Consider the following 20,293-nt stretch of genomic DNA (forward strand, 5'->3'; position numbering starts at 1 on the left):
TTGGAGCTGAGCTGTTGCAGGAGACGTGTGAATTACTTAGTGATTTCTTTTTAATGGAAATCTGAGTTCCAGAAGAATATTCCTCTGCAGAGTTAGCAAGCCAGGAAAAAGGTCCTGAGCTCCAATTTCCAGGCTGAGGGGAAACTGCTCTAGAAAGCATAATTAAGCTTAACAAGGTATGTTCTTGCACCAGGGTTTGCAAGCATCTTCTACAGCAGAGACCTCAAAACAATCCTCTATTCTGATTTTATGTGTGAAGTACAATTTGGTTTTGTTAGGCTTCATTAATATAGTCTCAATCAGGAGGGCAGCAAAATGGAAACACTGAAGCCATAAAAAATAGTTAGCACTTGCTGTCTTGGATAGTGGCAATCCCCTCTGCTGTGGGAAAAAAAGGAAAGTAGCAATTTTCTGCAAAATAGGTGTTTTGGAGAAGGGAAGGAAAGAAAAGGCACCTGGGAGCACTCTTACATGAACATTTATGAATTCTGTGTAATAGATCTTTTGCTAATTGCCTTTCTGTCATAGAAACCAAATTACTTTGCTTCTCTGGGCACTGTGCTGGGATGACACAAGTGGGACTATCATTTGCCATTTCCCTTGTATGAAATAGCGAATTTGAATGAGGAAACATGGCTGCTCTTTCATAAACATTTCACACATGGTGCATAAAATCCTTCCCATTGGCCCAGGTGACAGGACAAAGCCCACCATTCTCCACTAACCTGATTTCTGAGCATTGGATAATCCATAAGAAAGTCCTTTGGCTTCTTGCCTGTGATGAGAGGAAAACATTTATAAACTTCTGCACTCATAGCATTTCATCTTTTTCACTCCTTCACTTCAGCAGAGTCTGTGTGTTTAGCAGCTGAAAACAACTGTTCCCTTTTAGTTCCTGGAGGATGCATTTATCAGACTGTAAGGCACGCAAACCCGTATTTCCACACTCGTTTGTTTCCCCATCTGTGTGCATGTTCTGAGTGCCGCTGTGCAAATTCCTTCTGTCTGAAGGAATTCCTTCATGGATTTGATGTGTGCATGTCGTTATATGTCACTCTAGGTAATGTTTTGGGTCTGTTCTTCTGGATGTTTATGGATTTTACTGGAAATTCAGGACAGAGCCAAGTACTGCTCATGATGAAACAAGATCATTAGAGCTTTGCTTGTGCTTCTAAAACCCCGGATGCTGATAGATGCATTTTCCTGTTCTACATTCAAGGGCAAGCTCACAGGAATGGACACCTACTGGAACCCAAAGTTAGCAATGCTTCTTCCAATCCTCTGACTTGTGAAATAGAGTGGCTTAGTTTTATCTGCTTAACAATGTATGTGTGCAACTCCTTATAGATCAGCTGTGACTTTGGCCTGTGTCATTAACTGCCCTAAGTGGTGAGGAAGCAGAAAGACAATGGGAGGGAAATGAAATAAAATGCTTCAGACAGCTCAGATGTTTCCTTCCCTGAATTTTTGCTCAGCTTTAGTGTGCAAACTGTTCCATCTTCAGCTGCATTACATCTTCACATTTGTGGGTATGTGTAGGCTGAACAGAGCAGCTGGTTGCATTGGACTGTAAATTGGGGTGTGTAGTTCTGACCTCCTTCATCTTTGTTTTCCTCTGACTATGGGATGATTAAGAAAGACAATTTACATCAGCATGAGTTCTATTTGGAAGGAAGACTTAAAAAAAAATGATCTATTTCCAGTTTCCCGGTAAAGAGACTCTGGAAAGAGGGCACATATTTGGTTGTGCCAGCTAGGATGCCACAAATATCTCCCATGACAAAAGACAGTATCTTACTTTCGTAGGGCTGCACAGATACAAATTCCAGAGAACAGGAACAGACACAGCACTATGAGGACTGGGACAATTATAGCTGTAAGCTTTAAGCCTGTATAGAAAAATAAATGGATAAAAGTTAAAAAAGGCAAATTACTCTGAAGATGGATATATATTCCTACAGACAGTCTTGCAGGAGCGCTCCTTGTGGGAGAGCATGTGAATGTAAAACTACAGAACTGCAAAACTGCTCCTCAGCCATACGTAGCTGCCTGCCATGTACACAAATGGAAGACTGTTGGGAAATACATTGAACTGTTGGTCTCAAGGCTGACACTTGGCACAATATCTGTATGCATCCTTACACTGAGCAGTTTTCTTATTACATACTGGGTAACTTTTTATAAAAAGCCACTTACAGCAATGCTGTTTTCAGTTACTTTTAAAGCTGCTAAATGAAGCTGCAATTTTCCATGCTGAGTATCTGGCTCCTGCTGATCTGGCTGAAACATTTCAGTCAAAATAATTCAAAGATTTCCAAGATTTGAGCTAGGGAAAAATGTTTTGCCTGTGTTAAAAATGATCTAGAACAGGGATTTGGAAATTAGCCATGAGGTGGCTTTTGTGTCAGGAGTGTGCATTTCACTATTCCTGCAGACACTTTGAGAGTAAGGTAGTGCGCATGTCCATGGGATGTTTACAATTTAGCAGATTAAATTTCAAAATATTTCATTTTCAGTGAAAATGGATACAATTTACCTATACCACTGCACAGATGAACTGAGTTTGCTCCTGGCAAGAGCAATGCAGTTTCAGAAGACTTTTTTTTCTCTTTTTTTAAACAATGAACACTTCTTACAACCTCTTTGTTCACAGACACAATTCTACAACTGTCAGCTACCCAACAGGTAGTAGTGTTTGGTGTGGTGGGGCCATAATTCCTGCCTGGCTATGGATCCACCAGTCAGCCGATATATACAACAAATTTTATTTGTTTGCTTTTTTAAGATCTAAGATGTTGCCTCCACTTAAAGGATGAAGATTGCAAATTAAGGCACTGAGGGAGAAGTATGAGAATTAAGGTTGTCTGAACCCCCGTGAATAGAAGCATTATGAAAAAAATGTTTAATTACACAATCGTGCACTACAGTATGTTGCTTAGCACTGGGGATCTGCTCTGAGAGGAGTCGTGATTGCTTAGAGAGAAGCTAACCTTTTTGTGAGACCACCATTCCACGTGTTACAAAAGTTAGAAAATAGAGGGAGAGGGTAAGGAAGACAAGAGCTCCTCCATAAATGCTACCGATGCTCAGGATGGTGCATTGAGGCTACGAAGCACAGCAAATAACCAATATGTCAGGGAAGAGAAAGCCTGGTGTTATACACATCAAGAAAAATTAAGGCTTTCAATTTATTTCTGTGCCTCAAGACAAAAAGAAGCCAAGATCCTCCCTCCTCTCTCTGTAGCTAACCTTTAAAAATGTCTGAAGGGAAAACAAAAGTTTTGACTTGTGAGAAAGTTTAAAGTTTACTCAGGCTGGGGTGAAGACATGATGTATCATAGAAAAAATTTAGTGATGGGCAGTGTTACCTAAATTGGTTTCTTCTGATGGGATGGGCTCTGTAACAGTTCTGTCTTCTTTTCCAAGAGAGGTTTCTGTGCTCTGGCTTGTTTTTTGCCACATTGAATGTGTAAATGAACTATTCACTGCAAAAGAGAGCAGGGAATGAGTTATTCTGTGGTAACACAGCACTCTTTTGGAGCACTGTGCTTTGGAAGCACTGCTTACTCCATACCTTGCATTATTCGACAACCGATCAGCTCAAGCTTCAGTGCTATCCGTTGGTTCCAAGTCTGAGGAATAATTCGCACATAACGGGCCACTATCGGGGGGATGAAGTTGTTACGTACGATGTCACCAGAGTCAGAGTTGCCTTGGAATACCTGCAACAAAACGTAAGCATGTTACTTGCCGTGTTTCAAAAATCTGCTTCTCAAAAATGCTCCTGTCTTCCAACTTCAAATATTTTTACTATCCTAAATCTAATGTACAGACCATCTGGGACATAGCCACAAGATTTTTGGAAAGGGGAGCTCTGAAAAGAAACAGTCTTTTTCATCCTGGTAGACGATCACCTTTCACTGTTAGCTTAGAGAAGAAAGATTATCATTCTGTTAATGTATGCTGATATAATGCAACATTTTTGCCTTAATAGCACTGCAGGGCCCTTACTTGTGCAACAGGGAATACAAGTATAGAAAGAAAAATAACCCAACCAAAGCACTTATTTATTTATTTAAAGTGAAATATTTCCAAGCATTTAAGTGAGTTCGTCAGCTTTCTGTACCAAGATCAAAAAATGACCATTAACCCTGTAGCTGTATCTTCTTCATTCTGTACTTATTTCCTGAGATTGGTTCAGCCTGTGTACAGATCAAGTAACCCTTGCAATATTAGTTCTTGGAGATGCTTCAGGATGGCCTAGGAGAATGTATGAGCCCAATCAGATAGGGAAGTGAGCTCAGCATATCTGAGATAAGACACCAGGCCACACAGGGTTCAGGCCGGACAGGTTTTGTCATGTTTGTTGGTTGAAACAGACTATATCTAATAATACTTTCATAGGATTACTTTTAAATAGCAAATAACTGTGGAAAACTGCAAACCAGAAGATTTTAAGAGTCTAGCCTTCCCAAAATTCACCCATTATGAGGTTGTTTTTTTACTTTTTGGGCCAACATCCCCTATGTCCAGCATTTAGCATTTAAAAAATTTTAAAGCAATTAACATTGTGCAGTGAAATTTCTTTCTGTACAAGCTCAGGAAATCACAGATATAGCAGGAAATGTCTTTGCAAGTCCGACAAGTTTCTAAAACCATAGTCAAGACTGAGCACCAGGTAGTGTTACCAAGCTCCCTCGTGGAGGATTTGTGAAGATGATCTGGCTATGAACACTGTGGGAGCAGAAAGGCTTTTGTATTTTTGTTTCGAAGGAAACAAGATTTTTTTCCCAGGAAAATGTTAGCACATGAACTTCTGCAGCACGCCCTTTGCCTGCAGGAGCTGGCTGCACTGCTTTTATCAGATCATTGTTCAATTCTTTCATAGAAAGAATTTCGGTGACAGCTGTTGTGCAGAGAGTTGTGTGGTTTCTTTTGTTTATTTAAGAGCATTTACTTTAAGTGCAGGTACATTGATTCCCAACTGATTTAGGCTGTCAGAAGAGTCATGCCATTGTGGGGTTGGAAGTGGTGCAGTCCCTAGAACACTGTCCAAAGAGGAGCTCAGTCTGCAAGCATATAGATAAGTAGCACCGATATTTCACTGAGCTAAATACTTTTCCAAACAGCCTCTTGTACAGCTTAATCACCCTTTTTAATACAAATAGTATACACACATGCACAAGCTTCTGTATGTGTATCTCACAACTTTAGAAAGCCCTGGATAGCTCCCTTGTTCCAACAAGCTCGCTATCTACTCCACAGCTGTAAATTACGCTGGTAAAGATGGCCCAAGTGTGGGCAAGTCTGGACAAGTCTGGAGCTCCTAATCTTTCATGTCAGTGAAAGTCTGTCCTTCAATGTCAAGGCAGCACATAGATTTTTTTGTATGTGCTCTACTACCACTCCCACTTTCTCTTACCTTTTCTTCATTGCTTAGAATTCCTCTGTAAGTTCTCCATTTCGAGTTGTTATTTCTGTAGTTCAATATAAATGTCTTTACATAGAAATTAAAATTCTGCATAGTGGATCCGGAACCTGTGGTTTTGATACCTTTGAATGAAATGCAGAATATATTTTCATGTTAGGTTTCTTTTTCAACGCAAGATTTTCAAATGCAAACACAGAAGTACAAGCAATTCAGAGACCTTTGTGTTCAGAGCCTTAATTTATTTTTCAAAGTCTGTTTGGAATTCAAGAGCGGCCACAGAGTTTAAAGGTTGTGTCAAGAGCAGAAATCAGCATTAAGCTGTGAATTTCAAGCAGCGGAGCTTTATGCAGAGCCCAAGAACCCCAAGAACCCCAACTCCAGAAGTTGTAATTGCTTTTTAAAATTATGGTCCATGTCTGCAGTCTGAAAATATATGAAAATAACATTTCTCAATACAGAATATTTACTTACATTCAACAAAAGAAAGATTTAATTAGTACATTATTAAATTTTCAACCGTGTTTAGTTTCTTTCTCCAGTGGAAAACCCAGCTGTTAATAATCAGAGCGATCTACCTGTTATTCTCTTCTTCTCTCCCAAGTCTATCTCCAACCATTCACGACTACTGCTGTGGTTAGAGGCCCAAGCCAGTCCCAGGACTTGAAGCCACGCTTTGTCAGGAGACCACTGGAATAGCTGTCCAAATTCATTGGTCTCCTCCCAGTAGGAAGATGCAGTGATCTGGCTCTTGGAGAGGAATCCCTCTTCCAGACTGAGAGATTTATTGCAGCCTAGGAGTCCCAACACAGACAGGCATAAGCAGTTATTCTGCATTTTCACAGTCTATTTTCATATTAGGCTCACAACATATGAAGACCACTCACAACAGCCAAGCCAGACATTGCCTAATCTGGTGCTAACTTGATGCTATCCATTAGTGTTTGCCACTCAGTTTTTGGTGGTTAGTCCAGGACCAGAATGCTGCAGTCCCTCTCGTTTACCAACTGGCTCCTAGATACATACCTTCTGACTACTGAATCTCTTATTTTTTCTTTGTCATTTTGGTTTTTAATCTCTGCAGTTTTGTTTTGTTTATGTGAAGACTTCTTATATTTTATTTTTTTCCTTCTGAATCATAATATTTATATTTAGAGTTTGGCATTAACTAATTTTGCTGTGCAACATTTCTAAAATGAAGGCACTGTACTGAAAGGAACGCTTTACTGTAAATATTTCGTGTTTTTCATCTGCAATTAGGGCTAGGAAAGTTCCTCATTAATGAAGCTCCTTGATGCTGCTGCCAAGAGGTGATATTATGAAGGTAATAGCTGCAGGTAAGCATTACAAAATCCACCAGAGAACCCACAAAATTTCTGCACATCAATATTTTTCAGAGAGAACAGGCCAGTGCAATATGGTTTCAATGAGTTAAAAATAATTTCCTGACAATTACAAAGGCCTATACATGTTCTGCAGTTTTCACTGGAATGGTAAATGATTTTATCTAAGATGACTGAAATATAATTCAAATGAATGAGCACGAACTTTTCCCCCTGCTTTTCTGTGTTTTATGTAAATTAACACCTCGACAGATTAAAGACATTTTGCAACTTTGAAAGTCATAAACAAAAGCTAGTTCTGTATAAGTTCAATGTAAATATACTTCCATCCCTCTGTATGCTTTAGTTCTTGTATAATGAAGATGGAACTTATAAGTGTCTGATGAAAAACTGCTTTCATTTTCTGCCACCTAAAGTACATAAAAATGGAATTCTCTGATTGCCATTTTTCATATGCTAGCATCAGAGACATAACATCAGAATGCTATTCCTGTTTCTCATCTATGTGCAGATGACCTATTCCTATTCTCTTTTTTTTTCCAGCTCACTTCACTTCCCTTCTATTTTTTATTCAACCTGCCAATTTAGAATAAAAATCATTGTCCTAAAACATCCTTTCTAGACACAGCCTAACATTCTTCTGATTACTTTTCAAAACTTTTGAGGAAATACTTAAATAAAAGGGTAAAATAAGGCCATTATTCTTACCATTTGAAGTAAACATAAACCGCTTATCTGACAGCGAACCACTGTAAGAAAAAAAAAATTAATTCAGCCTTTGAGGAAGCAGCTATAGGAATGCTGAGAAGTGGGTGGCTTTGGTGCAGTACAGAATAACTTTTTATCCAGCAAAGTATCTCTGGCCAGGTAACTGTTTGCTATGCTCTTGACTATCTACTCCCTCAGAGCACTCTCATGCATCCCGTGCTGTGGCAGAATCCAGCACAGTTCTAGCAGCTTTCAGCATTTGCTCTGCTCTGCTCTGCTCTAGGATGGTTGCCCATCTCCCCACCCTGTTACTCTTTCTGTATGCTTCTGCTTCACTCCCCTGCACAGGATCTTAAACACCACTGCAAAATCTTCCCCTTCCTGCTCCTCAGAGCAGCAAAATCAAAGCACGCCAAAGAAGCCAGGAAAACACCGCTCCAGCACAAGGCTGGATTCTTTTCTCACATTAGTTTAAATTAGAGGAACTTTACTGAAATCAATGAATTTCTATTGGGATAAGTTCACAATGGTGTAAATTCGTGTTGGTGTAAGTCCACACTGGTGTAACAAAATCACGTTAGGACCAGTGAAAGAGTTACGCCTGACTATGAGTAATGCACATTAGCTCCGGCCATTCCCTTTGGCTAAACGTGCCTCAGCCAGGCAAAGAAAACTGCCCATTGCTTTAATCTGGCTCAGATTAACCAGATTACATTCAGATTAACAGTCTGGTTCTGTTATAACCACATTCAACAGCTCTTCTTAGGAGTTGTTCTTTTTGCTCTGTTAACACATCCGTGGTTTCCCTTTCCTCCTTCCCTGTACCATGGGCTACTTTACATCTGGAGAAAAGCCATTTCTCGGGCCACCCTCCACAGCCCTGCACAACACAGAACATCGCCCAATGACTATAGCATGGAAAACCGTGCTCTCCTCAGCTTCCCCATGGAGCCACTTTCTCTTCTGATTCTCACTGAGATCCCAAAATGATTCCTTCAGTTGTCTGCACAACAAAAACAAAAGCTTGGGTTTCAACATGAAATTCGGATTTCCTGAAAATCTGGCCCTTTCTGTGCTGCTCTGTGTGGCCTCACACATCAGGTGCCCCTCTGAAAGCTCTTTGGAGCACTCCAGCATCGAGCCAGCTCCATCAGACTGCCCTTTGCTGCCAGCCAGGAACATTTCAGGTTGCCCAGAGAGGTGGTGGGTGTCCCGTCCCTGGAGGCATTCAAGGCCAGGCTGGCTAAGGTTCTGAGCAACCTGATCTAGCTGTAGGTGCCCCTGTTCATTGCAGTGTAGCTGGACTAGATGATGTTTTAGGGTCCCTTCCAACTCAGATAATTCTATGATTTCCTCAGAGGTTACCTATAGAGTCTAACAGCCTACAGCCTGACAGTGGTGCACACAGCAGTATGGTTTTTAAGAGCTGCAAATCAGGAAGTGGAAATTGGTCTGGTGTCAAGGTCAATAAGTACACTGCTTCTTGTTGTCACTGAGGGAAAGTTAATGCCAGCAGGCAAATTAGGCCCTTTGGGGTGGGGGAGAGCACTGGGAGGGAGCAGATCTATTTGGGCACGTAGGCGGTGGAGTCGCTGGGATGAGAAACTCAACCCCTCCCTCCCACATCCTCCCCTAGGCGATCCTCACGGGCCATCAGATGTGCTCTGCTTGCTTCCAGCCAGCTTGGAACAGCAGCCAAAACCATTTTTGCTTTCTTAGGGAACACAAAACAATCCAGTTTAAGTGAAGAAAAGAAAAACTGACTGATCAGTAAAACCTACCCAAAACAGAAATCACAGCGCTTCTCAAATATGTGTTTATGTGATATCCCTCTGTAATAAAAACCTGTGCTCCCTCTGAAACTACAGGACTGCAATTTAAGCAACCAAAGGGAGGGGGCTCGCACTCCTAAGACCTATATAGCTATAAAAATGGGCTGAAATACTACTGCTATAATTCTGCAAGTCACTGAAGAAGACAAACTAATTCAGTAAGTGGCAATTCATCAGTTTCATAATGTGACAGGTGGCATTTGTCATACAAATTTCACTTTGTCCTTTAAGGGATGGCATCATCCCATGCTCTTTGTTTTCCTGCCTACCCAGCAGCATCACTGGCAGGACTGCATGGTAGACCCGTGCTGGTGCCTCTGAGAAAAAAAAATGCTGCTTCACATTATAAACTTATGTAAACCTCAAATCCTTTTTTTCCAGTGTCTGTCCCAAGGAAGCTTTTTATAGGCAGCACAGGTTAACCCAAATCTCATATTCATAGTTCACAGGCATGCGAGCTCTTCCATTTTCACAGGCAAATGACTTCACGTGTGCGGATGTACAGTTACAGGCCTCCACAGGCAGCTCACATTACAAAGTTAAACCCCATATATTTGTCCTCGGGTAGCAGAAATGCCCAATAAATCCTGCCACTTGATATTCATTATATCATTTGTGGGTTCAGGTCTGCACACGGGGCGTGAGAGCTGGAAATCTCATAGATAACAGAGCATAACAAGCTTGTTGAAAAATGGAATCAGGGAGGCCAAGGTCAGGTCTTAAGGGCTGGCAAGTGAACGATTCATAGCTCTGCTGGTACTTTATAACACAGATATTTAACAGCTCAGTGCACACAAGCAGCAGCTCTGATGAGGTCGGTTTCAGCTCAAGTCACTAAATAATTTTAATCTTTAATACTGAAATCTACTATAAATGAGATTTTTAAAAACTCGATCAGGCTTTCATTTAAGGGAGGACAAAAAGCTGGTACAACACTGCTATCTAAGCACTAGTTTTTCCTTGCTGGTGAGGGCAAGGAAAAAACATACAAAGGAATGTATTGCAGTGTGGAGGTGTCCCAAGAACAGCGAAGCTGGGCAGCTTTGGGAATACACATTATAAAAACTTTTTTAAAGCGTGATGTGCACCAGTTTATCTTCATAGTAAATAGACCATCTGCTTCCAGGAACACATTTCCATGTTTTGAAATAAAATAATCTCTCTGCATCCTCCAGTTTACCTCCCCTGGAACAAAGGGATCACAGCAGTGATTCACCTGCTCCTGGGACTGTCCCAGCCACCAGGGGCAGCAGAAGCATCCCAGGGATTGCTGTTCTCACCCTCCTACGTTTCTACCAATCACACATCTCACTTGTTGACATCTGACAGGCTAGGAGCCCGTGTATTTTGTATCTCTGTCTGAACTGCAGAAAGCATCCCTTTGGGAGAGCATTGTCCTCGAGGAGTGCCTCTGTCTGGCCCAGCACGCAGGAGGTGACTGCACTTCACACTGGGGAGTCCCTCCAAGCTGGGAGGCCTGTTTCAGCACAGGAGTACACATCTCGGCTCTTGCTTGGGTCAGTGGGAGTTCTGTCACTCAGTGTAATAGAAGTTTTCACCTCTGTGGGTACTTTCATCACTCACGTGCAGTGGATAACTCATTTTGAGAAGCAACAATAAAAGAACACTTGGCAGTAAAGTTCATGGGTTAATTATGCAAACAGTGTTTTCCCCCAGCACATCTACATTTGCTGTCTTCTACGCCTCATTCGTTGCTCACTAACTTCTGTACTGTGAAAAAATACAAGTGGGAATCCCAGCTGTCTTACATTATAACATTTTATGTGCTACTGTCTGAGTTACTTCTGGGATTCTCAAGGATCACACGGATACAAATGTATGTAAACGGTTCTTACAACCTCTGTAGTTAAGGCACAACATATTTAATTTCTTAGGTTTTCATAATGCTGGCATGTGTGATAGAAATAATTTGTATTGCTTGCATTATGGAAAGGCTCAGGGCTGAGCTGAGCCCTCAGTCCTGCTTTCCTTGAGACAAGATCATATCATTTTTCTTTATATTTTAGCTGTGAAGCAACATGCTTAAGAGAAATAGAAAACGTTTAGGCTTTAGAGGCCTTCTGCTAGTGGTCTGCATGCTACTCGCTTTGTATTCAGCTACACACAGCGCCATTATGCAAACACTTTTCACCTGTACCTAAGGTTAAGCACAGCAACAGACTGGGTGAATGCCTGTGTCTTCTGTTGGGTTCACAATGTGCATGTGGCCAGGGTCACTGGGAACAAGGCTTAAAAATTAAACATTTGATTACATAATTTGCTTATCACCTGCAGGAGTGAGATGCATATACAGATAGCTTTAAATTAGCTTTGATTTTGGTACCAGCATGTTTCATAGTGATTCCATAATTGGTCTGCTTGTTCTGCTTCACCGAGAGAAGGGAGAAGCCAAATGTTTACAGAATGGGTGATATGGTACTGTAGGTTTTTTTTGTTGTTGTTTTGTTTTTTACAGATGAAACCACGATTGTTAAATTGTTGGGAGGATGTGGAGCAAACATGGGGGAAGGAAACAGGAAAAAAATCAAAAGTCATATTCCCTTGGCTCTTGTAGTCCATGGGACTGAGGAGATTTTCCTTCCCATAAGAAAAAATGCTTCTTGCAAAACCCAGATAACATTTAAAAATTCAAAATATGAACCAACAGAAATGACAGAGGCAGTTGCTGGAAGGGCTTACTGCACTGGATAGAGATTAGAGGATTTATTTCTACTTCAACAACAGCACAATTAAAAGTCAGAAGATAAGTGGTAAATATAACACCCTTGCTATAAATATTCTAAAAGAGAAAAATTCTGAACATGTCAAAAGCACAATGTTTAAGAAGGTATTCACTAAATCCCCTGTGGCTCAGCGGCACTTTTTATTTATTAGTTATTCCTAGGATTTTTTTTCCACTTTAACATGAATTTAGCATGATTTATTAGTATCTCTATTAAAGATGTTTGTTGCAGAACATCATACCTTCACGTATCTGCTAAACAATTAATTTGCAAATGTATTTTAGAAGGAAAAGAAGAAGAAAAGAGAGAGAAGATACAGCCCTAAACTGTATAAAGCCACATAAACTTGGAACATTTTCCTACAACCTCTGCCAACAGCATGTTAATAAAGCCATAGAGACAAACCCGCAAAGCCTCAAAACCAGCAGCTGACATCTCCTGCTCCAAAAAGCACTGTTGCGGTGTCTCACCTCCCTTTGATGACCTGGCCAGTGTACTGGGCTCTGGGACTGCTCCCAGAGCCAGCGGTGGGTAAGTTCCCTCCCAGCTCCCTGTGCCCCAGTGGTACTCACTCATGTGAGGAGATACCATTGGCGACGACACCTTCATAGCGGCTGATGCCCTTTTGCTGGGTGACACTGATCTGACCTCCCAGTTCATCTGCAATGACACCCGCATGGATCGCCGACTTGCACAGCAGCGAGGTCTGAAAGACAGAAGCCAACAAAACCCCAAACTGAGAGGGCAAATCTGACACAGTGGTAGTGCTCTCACTTCCAAGCCACCGCTATGGAAACGTTAGAGCACATAAAGTCCTGCAAAGGCATGAGAGCAATAGGGAGAGATTGAAAGAAAGAATAGTAATCTTTGAAAAGAATACATGCTTCCAAAAGTCAAGCTTTTCTCAAAAGAAGAAGGTAACCATCTGGTTCCAGGAAAATGCGGTGAAGTTTTGACCTGATAAATACTTGGCCCACCTCAGGAAAACAAAGTCAAAGGCAAAGCGACCACTCTTCTTTGCAAAGAGAAAACAATAATGGCTTTGTGGACCTACCTCAAGCCAGATCTACCTGTTACCACATAGTGCCTTAGGATTTGAGGCATGGCATGCATTGGGAAATGGGGCTGTGTGTTATTCAGATGGGGCCACTTTGGGCACCTCCAGCACCTGGCAAGCAGGGCTGTCTGCCTGTCCCTTCCAGAGAGGGCTGGGTGTGCTGGGATACAGGGGTAGTAGGGCTCCAGGGAGCCCCGGAGGTCTTTCCCAGCAGAAAAGCTGAATCCATGTTAATGGCGAGGAAAGATTTCCTTCAAAAACTCCTCTGCCTAGATAACATCTACATGAGGTCATGTCATGTGCTGCTTTTCTTTCCCAATCACCCTGGACAGCAGGAATAACTCCAGCTAATTAGAATGCAATGTGGCACTTCTTTGTTTTTTCAGCTTTGCCATTCTCCTGGATGGGGTGGTGTGCTTGAGTAACTGGATGAACAGGTTAAGCGTGGACTTTCTGGAGACACAGCAACTGCTTTATTTGTGATACAGTGGGGTTTTACTTCAGTGGTAGGATTAATCTTAACTCCACTCCGACAGATGTCAAGATTTCAGAGGCGTGGAGGGAGGTGAGACCAAGGTGAGGGACACAGGAAAGGCAGAGCAATGAGTGATAGGAACCACAGATAAATGTAACCACTCAGGCAGCTTTGTTTTAAAGAGTGCTCAGTTAATAAAAACTGATCCAAGAGGCTTTTAGTTATCAGTGAGATGTGATTGGACAGTGTATAATGTTAATTTCATCTCAGAGCATGTTCCTGCGATACTGAAGTCAGAATCTTAAAGAAAACCCGCAAGTAATGGAAATGTATTTTATTCCCATGAGAGATAACATTAGAAAAGAAATGCACATGGATTTTAAACAAGTATAAGATGAATTCATTGGAATATTTAGGACACTGAAGAGCACTGCCTCAAGAAGGAAAAACTCTATGCGTCCAAAAGGCCAGGAACCTGGAGTTAGTAGGTTTATTTGACAATCAGTGGACTTTGTTCTCACGCTATTGATTAGTCTGTTTGAAAAGTATTTCAGTACCTGCTTGGTGTACACTGATAACATACTAATAGACTGACAGTAAAATGTAACACAGCTGAGAAGGACTACTGAAAAAAGCCAAATGGCAAATACTGAAACCAAGTTGTGCTATGCAACAGAAGCAATTGATTGCCTTTTCTGTTTTTATAAATTTCCTCTCTTCATTTTGGGTACTTACATCTCTGTATCCTTCTTCTATATTCCCAGAAATGTCACCTGCTATGTCTCTGCAGCCAGCAGGACAGTATCTGCTGTAGTAAAAGAATAAGGCTTGTTTAAAACCTGGACTGGCATGATGATACACAGAAACAAACCTGTGCAAAAGAAATGCTCTCAGACCCATAGATACTTCAGCAGTACGTTCTAGCTGATTGTTCATTAGTTATTACAAAAGGTAAATAGAAGTGCCCTTGAGTGGACTGCGCATAGCAGCACACAAAGAACTACAACGGCAGTTCTTCAAGTGCGTTTTGTTCAATCCTGTTGTTCTAGAAATGTTATTACTCAAGCTTTCAGCCCAGATAAGAAGTCTGCATACACATCCAGGCAAGTAACCAGCAAAGTACAATTAATTACCATTTCAAATCCTATCAAGGAGCCCAGAAATTATAGCTTGTCCTCAGATGATCTTTTATCAGCTGAGGCATGATCTGCTCTCAGGAGATGCCGTGGTATTCAAGGCTACTTTGAATTTCAAAGTGGAAGTTCTTTTTACATATACCATATGCATGCATTCCCAAATGAGGATTGCTGAGAGCTCTGTAACAATATTCTCTTGTTTTCCTGGCTGCAGATTTCCATTCTGCACTACTGCTTCACAGAATGAGGCCTGACACTACTGCAGTATTTTAGTTTTAAAAAAATCACTTTTCCAGAAAACTAAGACTGAACAAGTCTTACGTGACATTTTACAGCAATTGGACCACGTGACACAGAAAAGTAATCAACAAGTGAAGAGAGATATAGACCTTCATTACCTGTATTCAGTCTTTGTGTAGTGGTTTGCTCGTTCCAGACATGTGATTAGATCTGCAGAAAGTTTACAAATGTCAATCCAAGTTGCAAGGTGTAGAAATATAGAAAAATGTTTGTCTAAACATGAAATTGCATTTGAAGACTTCTCTGTATAATACTTGGAGATAAAACAACAGCTATGGTTTTCCCTCATTCTTTTCATCCCTCACTTCTACTCCTATTTTACATACCTTCAACAAAGATGCATAGGAACCACCTCCCCCAGAATATTAAATGTAGATTTTGTTTCTTCACCTCTCCGATCTCTTCATCCTATCACTGTGCGGTAAAAGCCCTGAATACGGAGGGTTCTCATTTTCTGTTTCACCAGGCCTGTTCTGCAAATTATCTAAGTAAGATTTCAGCAGCTGTTATATCTGCTTAATGTTACAGTTGCTCCTTGCACACATGTTACCAAAAAGATGATATTTCATGCTAATAAGATACCTGAAAATATTTAGGACCAAACGTATGAGCCAAAGTCTGTGCATAGAGAAGATAATGAAATAGAGAGGACTATGCTGCTAATCTTTTAGAAACAGTGCTTTACCTGGATGATCACTGCTGGCATAAGACAACAGAAAGCCTCGTCCTGACACATGGGATCCACTCTCAAAGTGGATAGTTGCTTCGTTGCTGTCCAGAATGATTTCTTTGGGGACGGGCATCATATTACCACAGTAGGGCCCTACAGACGGAATGAAAATTTCAGAGTTTAGGTGAGATAGTTAGGCCAGAATATTCTTGTGATAAACAAGGAATTTCATAACTCCTTCAGTACCAATCCAAATGTTGAAAAAAGGGTTTTAGCTTCAGTCCTTTATGGGTACGAGCTCCAAAGTTACCTTGACAAAGAATGGCAAGAATCCAATTGTCCCTTCATGGCATAAATTCTAGCATTAACATCTCTCATCGCATAAACCTCAAGAAAATGATTAATACTCTTCCACCTTTGTAGTACAGTGCTCTTAAATACAGCAGTAACTCAGGAGAGAAAAGAACGGAATGAACATTGAAAGGCAATCCAAGGGATCTACACAGGGTCTGGTAGGTAAACTAGCCCAATGCCTCAGCATAGCAGCTCTTCTGAAAAGCTTAGGATCACAAACTGCACACCTGGTCTTGAAGGATGTGTGTGCAGTGTGTGAAGTTCATGAGGAAGAACTGCTTTACTTGAAAAATTTCTACATTAATTTGCCTTTTAAAAACATCACTAGTCCATTGAAATATATAGTTTAAATTTCCTGAGTTTAAGACAAAGTAAAGAGGGACAGGAAGGGGGCAGGAAAAGGAGACACGACTCTTGTGCCTACGTCGAATTAGGTAATAGTTTTATAACTAGCAACTGCAGTATCTCAGAGCACTCCTCAGGACACTCCTTTCTTGTCCCAGCAGGCGTGTCTGGGACTCTCACAATTACTTTTGCTTCTTCAGAAGTCACTTCCTGAGGGGAGCTTTCTTCTGAAATTGCCATAGTCTCGCCTTCCATCACCACACCTGGGTGCAAACACTCGTCTCTTGCTGCTCACAAGCACAGAGGACACAGGAAATCAAAAGCAGTTTGGATACACTTTGAATTTAAGGGGATGCTTACAATATAAACTGCCAGTAAGAGGTTTTGTAAAATGGCAAATACTTTTCTCCTTAGAAACCCTCAGACCATCTATTCTGTTGAGAAGTATAATAGCTTTTGTATACTAAAGGAAGACCTCGGGATGGAAAGTGATCCCTTTGATTTTTTCCAGGACAATCTCATTTTCTTGGTGGTGGATACTTTCCTACCTTGGAACTGAGATTACAAGAAATTACAATCAAAGTACAGCACAAATTTGATGAGTCTTCTGAACAGGTGCCTCTTCATCTTGTTTGATACTCCTGGGGGGGTCTTTCCCAAATACTTAATCAGCCTTATAGCAGCTAGGAGATCATCCGGTAGAGTAGCCCAGTCAGAGGCAATGACAGCCAGCTGTCAGCAGAAGGGGACAAATTAAAGGACAGATTCTGTCTTTTGGCTTGTAAAATTATAAGGCAAAGCCAGGCAGGCAGAAAAACAAGTGACAATTGTGACATTTCCCTCGAGTACTCCTGTGTTGAAAATGACTCATGACTTAGTCAGAGAAAACAATATCTATAAAAAGGGTTAAACAAATCGCTTAGGAAATGAACTTATCAAAAAGACAGCATTTGACACTGTGTCACACCAGACAACTGCACAAGTGGTTTACTGGAGAGTCTTTTGTGTCAGAATGCAGTGGGAGAACTGCTAACTTAGAACTTTATTTTTCTTCCAAAGTAGTGGAAGAGAGACAGAGAGAAAGGGGAGAAGACAGGAAGGTGTTGTGCTTCTTCAAAACGAAACACCTGAGAAAGCATTAGTCCTTTTCTTCTCTCACGGACTGACTGCATATTTTCCCACCAATGCTCTTTCGCTTTTTCCCTGGCAGGGATTAACAATGACATATCTACTCTGTAGGTATCATTTTGATTGCTGACTCACTCAACCACACACCGGCTGGGTCAGCGTTAGCTGTCTCCTCCAGTAGCAAGTCTACATGTGTTCCAGGTAATTATACAAACAAATCACATGACATAAGTAAAAATGATAAAATAAGAAAGTCTAGACTCATAGAGTTGTATAATATGAAAACCAATAATTCAGAAACAATCAGCTTAAGAAATCAGCATGCAATGCCTGAAGACAAGTTTATACTGTTAAGTAATAAATCCAGTAAGGGTTACAAATCTATGGTTATCTCCTAGTTCTGTCAAGGGTAGTTCTGGTGTACCCAGAGACCAGTGTGGTAGCTCAAAACTAAGGGGATTTAGGACTAATTACATAAAGGATATAAAAGCAAGAAACAGTAACCACTGAATAAATTAATACTTTCCAAAAGTTTATCAATTACCTATTTATGTAGACTTTTTTTTTTTTTAAAAGAGGCAGACATTAATACCAGAAAACATTCATTTGTTCTCTCATTGCAAACAGATGAAGCCTTGCAAAATATTTCAACACAATTCTTCCCAGTAATTCAGGTAATATCAGCAGTACACAGCCAGGTTGTCAAACTTCCACGAGATCTAGTAAAGCTTGATTGCATGCCATGAAATACAGAAATTAGCACTGAGAACTACGGTTTAGAAAAGGTAAAAGCACCACCTCACATACCTACTGCTGTTCTTCTAGATACTGTTTTGGCTTTACTACGTGAAAGAACTACAAACATGCAGCCAGTTTTTTGAAAAAGCATCATTCCTTTCCCCTCAGTGTTTAATAGTGACCAACGCAAGCACATTTAATTTACTCAATAACATGGTTTTCTGTTTAGCAGACAATCTCTCCATTTTGCCTAATTTTTGCAGTGACCTTTCGACCTCTGATTCTCATTTTCCCCACAACCAATTCATTTTACACCAACAGCCTTTCAAGAAATTCCCCATGTGAAAACTGATAATTCTTACTAAGTAAAACTTTCTGAAGGTCAAGACAGTTCTTTAGGCTCAGTTTTGACTGATCAGAGAATTTTATGCTTTCACTTCTTATTTCCTTCAGAAAAGTAATGAGACTGCTTTTAACCACATGTACTCTTTCCTGTGCACTTCCAGCACAGCAGCTCTCCATTTGTTTTAATACTGTAAAGCCAGAGAAATCATACTTTCCCAGACTTGTGACATTTTAGTTCACTATGTGCCTGAATGAGATGCACCTTCTCTACACACAGTAGCACCCAGCGTATTTGCTCTCCACTGACATACCTAGTGTCCCTTTGAATATACATATTGGGAGATTTTATAGACATTACTAGATTAAAACCCATCAGCACCTGTAGCAATTCTACTTAAACTGAAAACTATATTTCCTAGGCAGTATTTGCCACTTGCAATTGAGGTGACAAGATCATATATCAAAAATACGACTTTATCATCAACTTGTAAGACTCAAACATCCTCCCTCTTTTCCCTGTCTATTCCACATAGGGTCTGTTGACAGGCTGTCTACATGAGTACTGAACAACCTCACTGGAGAAGAGGGATGAAGGAGAAAGCTTTGGATTGTGCCTGGTTTAAAAGGGAGGAACTCATTTAAAGGCCTTGTTAACTTTTATTGCAGCATTTGGACTTGACTCTGGATAAGCATTTAATTTCTAAACTTGGGACTATGCCAGAAGTTTTTAAGATTCCTTTTGAAAACTGCCAGATCACGTTATCAGTTTTTCATCTTCTAATGTTAGTTGTGAGGTGGGTTGCTTTGCATACTCAGCTTGAAAAACGAGTCATGAATGCTGATCTCTCTCCTTGCTTCCTCTTTCAGTGACTCTGCTGGGTGTCTCCTAGGGTAAGGAGGAGGCAGGGTTGTTTGGTTTGTTTACCAAGAACAAAGGAAAGATTTTGATTTAATAAACAGATGTGCTACATGTCATGAAATTGAGTAGGTGTTCTCCATACTTCAGTATTAGTATATCTACGTATCAGGGCCTTTCTTTTTTTGGTGTCTCGCTGAAGAGCTGACACAACTGTGGTTCCGTCCGTTCACTTCAGATTCATTAATATATATGTATTTTTTAAATTCTGCAGGAGAGCTATTAGGGGCTTATGGATTTTGAATGTTCCTAATTCAATATTCTCTATAATTAAATTAACTTTTAATGCCTTACTTTCAGAACTCTTGATCTTCTGATATGGTTTAGGTCGCTTAAATGAAATACTCTTATTTTGAAATTATTGTCTCCAAGCAGTATTAATGTTCTGGGAAGTACACAGTAAATGGTCTCATGTATATCCTTTGGCTGCCTCCTCTGGAGACCAAAGAAGTTATTTTATGCTTTGTTTGTTTTTAAAATGTTAGCAATAGTCTACCACTTTTGTCTTTTTGATAATAGCATTGTTTTGCAAATCTGATGATCTTTACAGCATTGTCTGTTTTTATCAAGTCTAGTTTACTTCTGCTGTCAGCCAGACTCTGGAACATTTCCTGAGGTCATTTTGTAGAGTTGTGTTCCTTTATTCTTTCTACTTCCCTTAAGAAGTGCTCTACCAGAGGGCTCACTTCTCTCACACCAAGCAGCAATGCCTACATGCTGCTTGTTTCTGTAGTTTTTGAGGTACCTCAATAGCTGGAGAAGGATAGGGGATGT

General features: G+C 40.6%; 1 protein-coding gene across 2 annotated transcripts in view; it reads right to left on the minus strand.

Moving 5' to 3' along the window:
• Nucleotides 1–20,293, minus strand: part of DCBLD1 (discoidin, CUB and LCCL domain containing 1) — a 46,932-nt gene that overhangs the window by 6,144 nt on the left and 20,495 nt on the right. The window contains exons 3-13 of one of the 2 annotated variants that reach the window (XM_021391670.1): nt 15,709–15,846; nt 15,122–15,173; nt 14,323–14,392; nt 12,628–12,761; nt 7,480–7,520; nt 6,007–6,222; nt 5,423–5,553; nt 3,575–3,722; nt 3,369–3,485; nt 1,799–1,889; nt 726–775 (exon numbers count right to left, since the gene is read on the minus strand). In XM_021391670.1, the coding sequence (XP_021247345.1) occupies nt 726–775; nt 1,799–1,889; nt 3,369–3,485; nt 3,575–3,722; nt 5,423–5,553; nt 6,007–6,222; nt 7,480–7,520; nt 12,628–12,761; nt 14,323–14,392; nt 15,122–15,173; nt 15,709–15,846 (1,188 nt within the window). Of the gene's footprint in view, nt 1–725; nt 776–1,798; nt 1,890–3,368; nt 3,486–3,574; nt 3,723–5,422; nt 5,554–6,006; nt 6,223–7,479; nt 7,521–12,627; nt 12,762–14,322; nt 14,396–15,121; nt 15,174–15,708; nt 15,847–20,293 lie in introns of both variants that reach the window. The other variant, XM_021391669.1, reaches the window with a different exon arrangement.

Source organism: Numida meleagris, chromosome 3 (genome assembly GCF_002078875.1).
Source record: "Numida meleagris isolate 19003 breed g44 Domestic line chromosome 3, NumMel1.0, whole genome shotgun sequence".
NCBI lineage: Eukaryota > Metazoa > Chordata > Aves > Galliformes > Numididae > Numida > Numida meleagris.